The sequence below is a fragment of the Pecten maximus genome, chromosome 7 (genome assembly GCF_902652985.1).
Source record: "Pecten maximus chromosome 7, xPecMax1.1, whole genome shotgun sequence".
NCBI classification, from domain to species: domain Eukaryota; kingdom Metazoa; phylum Mollusca; class Bivalvia; order Pectinida; family Pectinidae; genus Pecten; species Pecten maximus.
Window position 1 is genome coordinate 21,319,950 of NC_047021.1, and position 15,044 is coordinate 21,334,993.

At 36.0% G+C, this 15,044-nt stretch overlaps 1 protein-coding gene across 1 annotated transcript in view; it reads right to left on the bottom strand.

Annotated features, from left to right (window-relative positions):
* LOC117331896 (transcription cofactor vestigial-like protein 4) overlaps positions 1-14,841 on the bottom strand; it is a 63,942-nt gene extending 49,101 nt beyond the window's left edge. The window contains exons 1-2 of the mRNA XM_033890858.1: positions 14,714-14,841; positions 14,483-14,576 (exon numbers count right to left, since the gene is read on the bottom strand). Coding sequence (XP_033746749.1) covers positions 14,483-14,558 — 76 coding nt within the window. The 5' untranslated portion in view covers positions 14,559-14,576; positions 14,714-14,841. The remainder of the gene's footprint in view (positions 1-14,482; positions 14,577-14,713) is intronic.
* Positions 14,842-15,044: the final 203 nt, after the last annotated feature.

Here is a 15,044-nt window from a genome sequence, read left to right on the forward strand (position 1 = left end):
CACGATGGCAGGCATAGTAATCTTATTGAACCCCAAAAAATACAAATGTATTGGGGTTTTTTTATGCTGAAACAAAATCATTGCAATTGTTTTTTCTGTTAGAGCCTATCATTACTAATTTTGCATAAATCAACTTGCCATATATGGATGTATTCATGTACATATATATATCTATTACTTCATGAATAACATTTAACAGTCTGAATAAATTATACTTAAATCATGTGAAATGATACAAAATTCACAAAATGCGAAAAAGTTATTTATATAAGTATGGACATGTCTTGGCAACTGATCAGAGAAGACATGATTTGACAGGTAATGTTAGGACATGACTACATTTGTATCTTGTTTCCATACTGACACTTATTAAGGCATACCGGACATAGCTGTGCCCCAGTGGATACAGTCAACATTATAGATACAGTCAACTTTCCTTCAACCTAACACTGACCAGTACAGGAATTCATAACAAGTCAACAACCTCTCCCCCATTCCTGATAGGAACCTCTGACCCTGGTGTCAGAAGTGGACTTGAGATTCCACTAAACAACAAAATATCTTCAGAAATATGATCAGTTGATTGATCATATTACCCTTATTATACATTTATATTTACAATGGTATATAGGATTTTTAACACAGATGAGTCAGTTAATTGATACTATAATACTGTACATTGTATTGTTTTCTAATGTCTCTCTGATGTGTTGAAAAACACAAAAAAATATCTACAAAATTTTCCAATATCAATTTTCCAATTAATTCCAGCTTTTTATTTTCTTATCAAAATGGGTGAGTTTATATAATTTAGTATAGGTAATACACAGGTGAAGTTTACTGGTAGAACAAATAGATGAATTAAGAATATTTACATACCTTTCAAATGGGAAAACTTTAAGTTATATCTACATATTGAAAAGTGCTGATTTTTAACAAATGGAAGGAATGACACTTAAAGACAACAAAGATACAATACTGTTTTAAATAAATGACGAATCTAATTGAAAATTTATTTCTTGTCACCTAAACGAGCAAAAATATTTCTAGAGTGATCACCAAACTGTACATTGAAGAAACATCATCCGACCATGCATGACTGATTTTAATGAATAGATATGAAATAATGTCACAGATACTTTGTATAAGCACATAACAAATGAAATTCATAGAAAAGCTTTAAAGAGAAATATAAAAACAAGGCTACGAGACGGATCTCTTGGATACCAATTAATCAAGTCAAAAAAACGACTGTTTGACCAATGTATGACAGACATTTGACCAGTTAATATTTAAAAAAAATGGCTTATTAGATATCACTGGAGAAATGTACAGTAATTTGATGCATGAAAAAACACAGATATACCATTTTTTATTTTTGTTTACCTATGTACTGATAAGAACTTTACTATTAAACACAAGATAGAGTGCTCTCCCTTTTGTGTATATAGTAAATGAAGCAGTCTCGGGTAAAGATCCCAGGTGTGGGGTTCTATCACTATTACGTGCAGTTTGTATTTCTATCACTACTATGTACAGTTTGTATTTCTATCACTACTATGTGCAGTTTGTATTTTTCAGATAATGGAGATCACAGACCATCCTGTGTTGTTCTGGTTGTGTCTTTGAATCTTGGGCAAGACATTTTAACAGAATTTCTCTGGAAAGCAGTGCAGGGGCTGGGCAGTATGTTGTTCAGTAAGGTAGCCACTACCTACTACATACAGACTCAGAGCTGCCTTATGATAACCCAGTGATTTTCTTACACTTATTATACAAGGGCCTGTACCTTCTCCATTAGGAAAATATAGCCAGCCTTTTTTTAACTTCGGGAAAAATATTCTTTCTTCCAAGCTAAAAGATAATCATCAAATCAATGGTTCAATATCATTTTGAATATATATGCATAATATAGCTATGATCAATTAATTATAGCATTGGCTAATGAAAACGTTATGTGAAATGTATTATGATCAACATTTCTTCATATTTATCAGCATAGAAGGAAACTTACAATTTCTGATTGGGAAAATATGAACTAAAAATTGGAAAATTATAGCAAAATTTCTTTAGGGGAAGGGACGTGTATTCAGCCCCAAATCCATGCCAGAAATCACTGTAACCTAATAAATGCAGTTAACAAATAAACTCCATCCCTTATTTTTATCCCTTATATAAATGTCCCCTCCTGTTATTCAGGTGGTGGATTAATTGTGTCTCTAGGAAATTTAGATTAGAAATGGATTGGTCTGTGCTGTGGTGGTTGTGTCCTTGGGCAAAACACTTTACCCTAATTGCTCTGGATGGCATGTGACAGGCCTCCTTATGTTGTTCAGTAATGTAGCCACCAGCTACTACAAGGAAACCCCAAAAATAAACCTAAACTTTCCATCTCCTCATAAATCCATCCCAAAATAATCTCCATCCTCTAATTATATTCCAACTGGATGTTAAATCCCCACCCCATTTGTCTCAGTTTTTTGCCATGCCACAATAATTTTTATTTTTTTCATTAATACTGGAAAGACTTGTGCCACATGTTTTGTGTCTGGAATGTATCATGCCAGTGAACTCATTGAACATTTAAATTTCCTTAGAATGAGATTCATGCTGTCAACAGCAATCACAGGAGGTTTCTTAACACTGTCAGTATGTCTAACATGATATAAGTCCCCTATTCAGCTGTTGTATGAATTGTATACACATGTAGAAAGTTTGATACAGCATCCACTTGACAGCTATCATTAGAATTCCTGATGGACAAAACTATTTAATCCTTGTTATACAAACAGAAAAAAAAATCCACTTAAGATGTAGAACAGAAATACCACTGCATCAAGTGTCCATCACAATGTGTAGAAGCCTTGGTGTTGGTCGAGTTTAAAGTATCTGGTTTCTATAATAACTTACTGAAGATTTTCCACACTTGATATACATGTGGCCAATTTTTCTCTTCAGTAAATGCATAAAAAAATATTACAGTATGGTGATCAGAAAATTCTGAACTACATTATCATAAGTTCATATAGCACTGACCAGTAGTTCCCTACCCTGAACTGACCAGCGAAGGTCACTACCCTGATCAGCTAAGTAACAAAAGCCAACAAACACTGACCTTAGGACTGTACTTTACTTGCTGATTCTTTACTTCTTTACAATTGTTTGTGATATTGTAGAGCCTCTTCAACACTAAATAAAATTCCTTTTCACATAAAATTTTTCACAAGTTGGTGAAAAATGCAGAAAAAATCTAAATCAATCAGGACAACACCATTTATTTCATCCTGACCATCTGACAAATTGTTGTCCTGATAACACGACAAACTGTCATCCCCTTAACATGACAAACTGTCGTCCTGAAAACATGACAAACTGTCGTCCTAATAACACGACAAACTGTCGTCCTGATAACACGACAAACTGTAGCCCTGATAACACAACAAACTGTCATCCCGTTAACATGACAAACTGTCGTCCTGATAACATGACAAACTGTTGTCCTGATAACATGACAAACTGTTGTCCTGATAACACGACAAATTGTAGCCCTGATAACACGACAAACTGTCATCCCGTTAAGATGACAAACTGTCGTCCTGATAACATGACAAACTGTCATCCTGATAACACGACAAATTGTAGCCCTGATAACACGACAAACTGTCATCCCGTTAAGATGACAAACTGTCGTCCTGATAACATGACAAACTGTCGTCCTGATAACATGACAAACTGTTGTCCGGATAACATGACAAACTGTCGCCCTGATAACACGACAAACTGTCATCCCGTTAACATGACAAACTGTCGTCCTGATAACATGACAAACTGTTGTCCTGATAACACAACAAACTGTCGTTCTGATAACACGCCAAATTGTTGTCCTTATAAAACTGTCATCCTGATTAGACCCCAAACAGTCGTCCTGATGGGACCACAAACAGTCGTCCTGATAACATGACAAACTGTCGTCCTGATAACATGACAAACTGACGTCCTGATAACACGACAAACTGACGTCCTGATAACATGACAAACTGTCTGTCTTTTAAAAAGACTGATACCAACATGCATTCTGTAAAGATCTATATTAACTAGAATTCTCTAAAATAATGATGGAAACTAATAAAATGACATGATGGAGTCATCTCAAAATATCATCACCGTGGAGTCATCTCAAAATATAAAATGTGCTATTACCTTAGGGTCATCTCAGAATATCCTTTACCATAGGGTCATCTCAGAATATCCTATTACCAATTTACCATAGGGTCATCTCAGAATATCCTATTACCAATTTACCATAGGGTCATCTAAGAATACCCTATTACCATAGGGTCAACTCAGAATATCCTATTACCATAGGGTCATCTCAGAATATCCTATTACCATTGGGTCATCTCAGAATATCCTATACCATAGGGTCATCTCAGAATATCCTATACCATAGGGTCATCTCAGAATATCCTATTACCATAGGGTCATCTCAGAATATCCTATACCATAGGGTCATCTCAGAATATCCTATTACCAATTTACCATAGAGTCATCTTAGAATATCCTATACCATAGGGTCATCTCAGAATACCCTATTAACATAGGGTCATCTCAGAATATCCTATTACCATAGGGTCATCTCAGAATACCCTATACCATAGGGTCATCTCAGAATATCCTATACCGTAGGGTCATCTCAGAATATCCTATACCATAGGGTCATCTCAGAATATCCTATTACCATAGGGTCATCTCAGAATACCCTATTACCATAGGGTCATCTCAGAATATCCTATACCATAGGATCACCTCAGAATATCCTATACCATAGGATCATCTCAGAATATCCTATTACCATAGGGTCATCTCAGAATATCCTATACCATAGGGTCATCTCAGAATATCCTATACCATAGGGTCATCTCAGAATATCCTATTACCATAGGGTCATCTTAGAATACCCTATTACCATAGGGTCATCTCAGAATATCCTATACCATAGGGTCATCTCAGAATATCCTATACCATAGGGTCATCTCAGAATATCCTATACCATAGGGTCATCTCAGAATATCCTATACCATAGGGTCATCTCAGAATATCCTATACCATAGGGTCATCTCAGAATATCCTATACCATAGGGTCATCTCAGAATATCCTATTACCATACAGGGTCATCTCAGAATATCCTATTACCATAGGGTCATCTCAAAATATCCTATACCATAGGGTCATCTCAGAATATCCTATACCATAGGGTCATCTCAGAATATCCTATTACCATAGGGTCATCTAGATCTCAGAATATCCTATACCATAGGGTCATCTCAATATATCCTATACCATAGGGTCATCTCAGAATACCCTATTACCATAGGGTCATGTAGATCTCAGAATATCCTATACCATAGGGTCATCTCAGAATACCCTTTTACCATAGGGTCATCTCAGAATATCCTATTAAAATAGGGTCATCTCAGAATACCCTATTACCATAGGGTCATCTCAGAATATCCTATTACCATAGGGTCATGTAGATCTCAGAATATCCTATACCATAGGGTCATCTCAGAATATCCTATTACCATAGGGTCATCTCAGAATATCCTATACCATAGGGTCATCTCAGAATACCCTTTTACGATAGGGTCATCTCAGAATATCCTATTACCATAGGGTCATCTCAGAATATCCTATACCATAGGGTCATCTCAGAATATCCTATTACCATAGGGTCATCTCAGAATATCCTATACCATAGGGTCATCTCTGAATATCCTATTACCATAGGGTCATCTCAAAATACCCTTTTACCATAGGGTCATATCAGAATATCCTATTACCATAGGGTCATCTCAGAATATCTTATACCATAGGTTCATCTCAGAATATCCTATTACCAATTTACCATAGGGTCATCTCAGAATATCCTATACCATAGGGTCATCTCAGAATATCCTATTACCATAGGGTCATCTCAGAATATCCTATTACCATAGGGTCATGTAGATCTCAGAATATCCTATACCATAGGGTCATCTCAGAATATCCTATTACCATAGGGTCATCTCAGAATATCCTATACCATAGGGTCATCTCAGAATACCCTTTTACCATAGGGTCATCTCAGAATATCCTATTACCATAGGGTCATGTAGATCTCAGAATATCCTATTACCATAGGGTCATCTCAGAATATCCTATACCATAGGGTCATCTCAAAATACCCTTTTACCATAGGGTCATCTCAGAATATCCTATTACCATAGGGTCATCTCAGAATATCTTATACCATAGGGTCATCTCAGAATATCCTATTACCAATTTACCATAGGGTCATCTCAGAATATCCTATACCATAGGGTCATCTCAGAATATCCTATTACCATAGGGTCATCTCAGAATATCCTATTACCATAGGGTCATGTAGATCTCAGAATATCCTATACCATAGGGTCATCTCAGAATATCCTATTACCATAGGGTCATCTCAGAATATCCTATACCATAGGGTCATCTCAGAATACCCTTTTACCATAGGGTCATCTCAGAATATCCTATTACCATAGGGTCATGTAGATCTCAGAATATCCTATTACCATAGGGTCATCTCAGAATATCCTATACCATAGGGTCATCTCAAAATACCCTTTTACCATAGGGTCATCTCAGAATATCCTATTACCATAGGGTCATCTCAGAATATCTTATACCATAGGGTCATCTCAGAATATCCTATTACCAATTTACCATAGGGTCATCTCAGAATATCCTATACCATAGGGTCATCTCAGAATATCCTATTACCATAGGGTCATCTGAGAATACCCTATTACCATACAGGGTCATCTCAGAATATCCTATTACCATAGGGTCATCTCAAAATATCCTATACCATAGGGTCATCTCAGAATATCCTATACCATAGCTATATAGGGTCATCTCAGAATATCCTATTACCATTGGGTCATCTCAGAATATCCTATTACCAATTTACCATAGGGTCATCTGAGAATACCCTATTACCATACAGGGTCATCTCAGAATATCCTATTACCATAGGGTCATCTCAAAATATCCTATACCATAGGGTCATCTCAGAATATCCTATACCATAGCTATATAGGGTCATCTCAGAATACCCTATTACTATAGGGTCATCTCAGAATATCCTATTACCATAGGGTCATCTCAGAACATCCTATACCATAGGGTCATCTCAGAATATCCTATTACCATAGGGTCATCTCAGAATATCCTATACCATAGGGTCATCTCAGAATATCCTATTACCATAGGGTCATCTCAGAATACCCTATTACCATTGGGTCATCTCAGAATATCCTATTACCATACAGGGTCATCTCAGAATATCCTATTACCATAGGGTCATCTCAGAATATCCTATACCATAGGGTCATCTCAGAATATCCTATACCATAGGGTCATCTCAGAATATCCTATACCATAGGGTCATCTCAGAATATCCTATTACCATAGGGTCATCTCAGAATATCCTATACCATAGGGTCATCTCAGAATATCCTATACCATAGGGTCATCTCAGAATATCCTATTACCATAGGGTCATCTAGATCTCAGAATATCCTATACCATAGGGTCATCTCAGAATATCCTATACCATAGGGTCATCTCAAAATATCCTATACCATAGGGTCATCTCAGAATACCCTATAACCATAGGGTCATGTAGATCTCAGAATATCCTATACCATAGGGTCATCTCAGAATACCCTTTTACCATAGGGTCATCTCAGAATATCCTATTAAAATAGGGTCATCTCAGAATACCCTATTACCATAGGGTCATCTCAGAATATCCTATTACCATAGGGTCATGTAGATCTCAGAATATCCTATACCATAGGGTCATCTCAGAATATCCTATTACCATAGGGTCATCTCAGAATATCCTATACCATAGGGTCATCTCAGAATACCCTTTTACCATAGGGTCATCTCAGAATATCCTTTTACCATAGGGTCATGTAGATCTCAGAATATCCTATACCATAGGGTCATGTAGATCTCATGATCAGAATACCCTATTACCATAGGGTCATGTAGATCTCAGAATATCCTATTACCATAGGGTCATCTCAGAATATCCTATACCATAGGGTCATCTCAAAATACCCTTTTACCATAGGGTCATCTCAGAATATCCTATTACCATAGGGTCATCTCAGAATATCTTATACCATAGGGTCATCTCAGAATATCCTATTACCAATTTACCATAGGGTCATCTCAGAATATCCTATACCATAGGGTCATCTCAGAATATCCTATTACCATAGGGTCATCTCAGAATACCCTATTACCATACAGGGTCATCTCAGAATATCCTATTACCATAGGGTCATCTCAAAATATCCTATACCATAGGGTCATCTCAGAATATCCTATTACCATAGGGTCATCTCAGAATATCCTATTACCATAGGGTCATCTCAGAATATCCTTTTACCATAGGGTCATCTCAGAATATCCTATTATCATTGGGTCATCTCAGAATATCCTATTACCAATTTACCATAGGGTCATCTAAGAATACCCTATACCATAGCTATATAGGGTCATCTCAGAATACCCTATTACCATAGGGTCATCTCAGAATATACTATTACCATAGGGTCATCTCAGAATATCCTATACCATAGGGTCATCTCAGAATATCCTATTACCATAGGGTCATCTCAGAATATCCTATACCATAGGGTCATCTCAGAATATCCTATTACCATAGGGTCATCTCAGAATACCCTATTACCATTGGGTCATCTCAAAATATCCTATTACCATAGGGTCATCTCAAAATACTAAATAAAGGTAGGGTCATCTCCTCAAAATATTAAATAACAACATGGTCATCTCAAAAATATCCTATCATGATAGGGTCATCTCAAGATATCCTATCACAGTTTCAACTGGTTCCCTGTGCTCACAGTATCAACCATATTTTGTGTATTGTAATCACTAATAGCAATACAATTAAGCATTTTGGCAACTTTTGTAAAACTGTTTTTAACCAAAGAAACAATCATGACTGCAAATGTGTTCCATTGTCTTAAATTCTACCACAATATTAGCTATAGGATGTCATTGTAAATTAATTCTCTTCTGATAAACATTGTGATGAGGCATAGGGGTTTTATGTGAAAAGTACGGAAGCAGAAGTATACTTAAATCATGAAACCTGCTTCATTTGAGCATTTGTTTGATGGAGAATGTAATTATATATAAAGTGCCTAGATAACTCGGGCACAATCTTACATTGATCTCAAAACGAAAATGACAATTGTTTTTTCAATGCCATTTCAATTAGCATTAATGGTATAAGTATGTACAATAATATTTAGTATTTAACAAATGTTTACCTGTCAATGTATAGTTTCGTTAACAGATACTGTTCTCTGTAATCTCCACATTGTAAGAAGTCAAATCATTTGTTTAGGGCGATATATGAATGAAACATTAAATTAAAATAAAATGTTCCTATTTTGAAATGCTGTGAATAGCTATGTTAAACAGCAAATATTTTCCAAATGCAAAGACTTATCACAAATGTGATCACAATGAACAGCGATGGTAAATTATTTTTTTTTGCAAAAAAATGAAAAATACCAACCAAATAGATTTTCTACTGTTAGTCTCTATAACATGAAAGTATGTTTTAAAAATTATGTTGATAAAAAAAGTAAAATATTATTAAAGTGTTATCCAAATTATGAAAATAACAGTGGCTAACACACAGTTGTTTAGGTATGATACTATTTGTGCTGGTTGATAGTTCTTGCCTATACTTTAAGGTAATAAAGTCAAAAGATATCTTTTTAGTGTTTTTTAATTTATCATAGAGTGAGCAAAGATTCCTATTGCTGAAAACTATATCAATGAGCTCAAAACATAACTTTATTGCTACATCTTATGCTGTTTGTTTGTCCTTGCAGCGATACAGTGAAAAAGACTCTGAAAAAGGTCACTCAGAATGACAAGCATATATACTGAGTATTGCTAAAGCATTACATGTCCCGTACCAAAACTCCAACTTGACTGCGATATTATATATAATTATAGTCCTTTATCATATATAGTGTGAAGTTTGATCAAAATCCCTCAAGGAATGAAGCCGCTAAAGCACTGACAATCTTTACGTAACGTATATATGTACAAGACGGACGGAAAGGAAACCTATAAAACCCCCTGGTTTCACCAGTAGGGATCAAAACTCTCTGATTTATCTCAGAAAAACAAAGAATTTCATTACCACACTCACAATTAACACCAAAATATAACACTAACACAGAAACAAAGATTTCTAACATTGTTCATCATCACTGTCTGCTGTTTCAGCCACTCGGGACTAATGATTAAGGCTGTTGTATTGTCAGGCCTGTTTGATTGAAATTAGGCAATACACATTTATCAGGAGACGCAAGGTGATTGGCACTAGATGAGTATGTCAAATATTCCATTTACCAGGAGACGCAAGGTGGTTGGCAGTGGATGAGTATGTCAGAGAAACATTAACCAGGAGACGCAAGGTGATTGACACTGGATGAGTATGTCAGAGTATACCAGAGTAACCATATCATCAGATTCAAATACAGTCGAACCCGTTATATTGAAATCCTCGGGGAATGGAAAAATTCTTCAAATTAACCGGTTTTCAATATAACCGGGATCCAGCCTTTTGCCGACAAATTTCAGTACCGTGCTATGTCAGGCAACACACCATTGTCCAATATAGTTATTCGTCATTTTACTTAATCAGTATTTACAATGGGTTCCAAAATGGTAATAGCTTCACAGTTTATTAGAAATAATGTTGAATTCGATGGAAGAAGTTTTCGACTGTTGCTTGTTTGTGTTTATTTTGAGTTCGTGGACACACGTGAGAACAGTTTCCAGTACATCCGGGCTACGAGACCTGTGTGTCGATGATGGATGCATTTTCACGAAAGATAAATGTTTGAGGGTCGTGGTCAATATCACTGTCCTGCTTACTTGTTATTATACACATTATCTGTCAAATCCCTAAGAATGGCCTCGTCATTTGTAATTGTCTAGCGTGCAGTTAAATCAGAGTCAATTAATGTAGTTATATATATGTAGCAGAAGACAAAATATGCTGTGACCCTCAAGGTATACTCGTAAACAAATACAGATTCATGTTCATAACGAATTTATATTTTATATAATTGATTTGTATTGTGTTTATCAGAATTTCATTTTTACCTGTGTACTGATCGGACGCACGTACCGTAATGGCCGGTAATCGAAGCCAGTCGTGGCAACTTTCAATTTAAGCGATACATAAACAATGGTTTAGCATTGCCAGGGGCAATAGTTTTTTTTCAAGTAAAGCGATATTTCAAATAAACCTATTTCAAAATAACCGATGAAACAATACAAAGACAAAGAAGGCATTTGGACAGGGATTTTATTTCACTTCAAATTAAACGATATTTCAATATATCCGATTTCAAATTAAGCGGGTTCGACTGTATAATCATTACTCACATCATTCAAAAATTTGTGTGCCATTTTACCTGTTCAAGTGTTTTCTTTCATCCCCAAGGGTGTAATTTCTTGGTCACTACCAAGGGTGTGATTTCGCGGTCACTACCAAGGGTGTGATTTCTCGGTCACTACCAAGGGTGTGATTTCTCGGTCACTACCAAGGGTGTTATTTCTCGGTCACTACCAAGGGTGTGATTTCTCGGTCACTACCAAGGGTGTGATTTCTCTGTCAACTCCAGAGTATGAAAGATACATAGCATATGCTGGCAACAATACAATGATCATGACATCACTGTCATCATGGTAACAATACAATGACATCACGACAACAATTCCATGACGTCAATTCAATCTAGTCATGTCATCACCGTGTTGCATTACAATATTTTCTTTTAAAATATTTGACCAACTGAACCCAGCATAAATAAATATGATGAGAGAAAAAAAACATCCCCTACCACGAGGACCTTACCGAGAAATCTCCAACCAAATGGGATACAATTTTTGGTTGTCTAACCTGATTCTCCCCGAGCCTTGGCCGATATATCAATCTCTCTTGATTGACCAACCCTCAGCAGAGCCTCAGGTTACACAAGCAAGAATATCACCCCTCACGTTGTCAATTTCTTTGTCACACCAGTATGTACCCTCATCGTAATTTTATATTAATTATAATATCAATATTCATTTATATGAGCGAGTTCCACAGGAAAAGCATGAATCAATGACTTAAACATCTGAGTACCGGGGAATATCAATATACGATCAAATATAGGCATCAAGAAGTAGATATATATCATAGATTTCAGTATCAAAAGTTTACATTCATTTAAAGGACAATGTATACATATATTTATAACTTAACACTTGATAAAGATTTTAGAAATTAATAATAAAATTTCTCTGCATCACTGTTGAGTCCTACGGGGACAAAACAGCTGCATGATGAAGGTTAAATCATATTTGACTCTTTTAATGTATCCAACTCTCCATTTTTACTAAAAGGAACTGCTTCTATCTTGGGGGTCATTCTTACTACACTTACTACTGTGTACAAAACTACACCTGTCAGACATGTCTGGAAAAAATGCTACGATCTCTCAAGTATTTGTCCTACAAATCCATCGGCTTCAAAGATAAGAAAGACTCAATGTTTTAGATGGCTTCAAAGATAAGAAAGATACAATGTTTTAGCTATCTTTATATGCTTAAACACCTGGAAGATTTATGGTCACATCTCCTAATTATAGAAAAAATATTAAAATTTTTATTTCCACTTGGTGTAACTAAAATTGAATTAGATGATAGCTTGTAATTGTGGACAGGTAGCTAAAATGGTTAAAGCACCTCTAAGATTTTAGGAGTCATTGTTCAAATCCTATATATGGTCTTTAACCAGGTAGTTCATTAAGTAAGACTTGATCCAAGTTTGAAAGTCCCTGATTCTACCCAAGTCTTAATTGAATGCAATGTACACACGTAACAGTATAATTCATAGTGTCTTGCGTATCTTCAGGGTTAAAGACTTGGTTAAATATACAGAAGACAGTAGTGGAACTGGACAGACATGACTAATGGATGTAGTACATATGTAGTTACACATAGCCTTTAAGTCTATAGTTTGAAGGTTCCAAGTCCATTCTGCTCGTTAACTTTTTATCTCCCTTTACTTCAGTCATTCGTAAGTATCCATCTCATCAGTTTTACCTTACAATTTCATCGAACATTTTTTTGTGATTTTCAAAATCTGCCAATTAGACTGATGGCCAAAAAGCTTTCCATTTAGAATTTGGAGGTCCTGAGTTTGAGTTAAAGTCGGGTTGTTCAATATTTCGTTTTATACTACCTATTGTAAAATGTATCGACAAACAGATGAACTAAATTATTGATGTTCTGAATTCAATTAGCTTATTTAGTCAATGTATACCAAGCAGACCTCTAGAAACATGTTTGTTGTCTTGTAAAAACAAGCTTGAAATCTGTTTTCTTATACTCGTGAATGTCAATGCATTTATTTAGAATTATTCTAGAAAACAAATTATATTTTTAATTGTCTTTTCAAAAATACACTTAATGATATAGTTTGCCATACACTTTGTAATCATAATGGCTTAATTGAACCATTTAAATTTCAAGATTACATTTCTTATAAATCTGTTAAAGAAATCTCACCTCTTGATTTCAAAGAAAGCTTTAAGCATTCATGATCTTTAAATTATTGAAAGTGTGACACACCCCCAAGATATGTCAAAAATTTTGATCCCATCTTCGTTTTACTCGAAAGATACTTACATAAGGTCTTAGTGTAAGGTATTTCTTCCATCATCGATATAAAAAAATGAGTTTATATGGAGCCATCTGGTGGAACAAATTATTTTCTGATAGTACCTGGCCTAAATACCTCGCATAACTCAGGATTATTACTGGGGTGTTCATAACATCTTTGTTGCTGTGTAGACTGGTACAAACCTGCCCCTACCTAACACTGCCCAGTAAGACTGTAAATAAGACCTAACATGTAAGCAAATGTACCCTCCTTCACTGCCCTAATCAGAAGGCATGTCAAGAATTCTGATTTGAACAAAGGCTCAACTTGACGCTCATATCCAGCCTTGTACAGTCAGGCTAGTACTGTAACTACAATTTATACACAACAGCCCTTAGAAAATAAGCGACACAATCTGGGCAAGCAGGCTGCAGGGAAAGGAAATAATTACTATGTCTAAATACAACTAGAGTCATAAGACACTTATATGGTGACTTTAGGCCACGTTATCAGCATAATTTATCGAGACCAGCATCGTAACACGGGCGGCCACTTGCATGTACACTGACTACACAGGCCAACGGACGACGTATGTATACTGCTGTTCGCCGATCTGTGTACTGTTATTATTACGACATGTTTGATAAAAAAATGATTAAAACATGACTGACCTTTTGTCTCATTTGTCTCTACCATGGACGCGGCCCTCGATAAGACGTCCAATGGGGTTTCCATGGCTGTGCTCATGGGAGGCTGGTTTCACATCTGAAACAATGACAACATGGTGTGTAGGCAATCGATCGTAGTCAATAAACTACGACACGGCACGCGCTGGTTAGCGCGATCAAGTCGGGTTAACAGACGATACTGTTTGTATGAAAACAGACGGAGACAAAACTTACTTATTATGGTGAAATGCCAGTACAATATATCCAGTGAGTGTTGTCAGATACTGCTTGTGTTTAGAACCGTACACTCGTGTGTGACATGGGTCTGCATGTCTGAAATTCCATTTTAGTCACATGATTCGCAGTGTGGTCATGTGACCGCTGTTTTCAACGCTGTTATGCTCGGAATGTAGACGAACAAATAAAGGAAGAAAGGCTGCAAAAATGTTACAAATAACTGAATAAAATTAGAGGACGACTTGCGTTGTTACTAAGCTATTACTAGGTATGATTAATGAAGATACTGAACGAATAACTGCAGTTGGGGTACGTATGGCAGTATGCA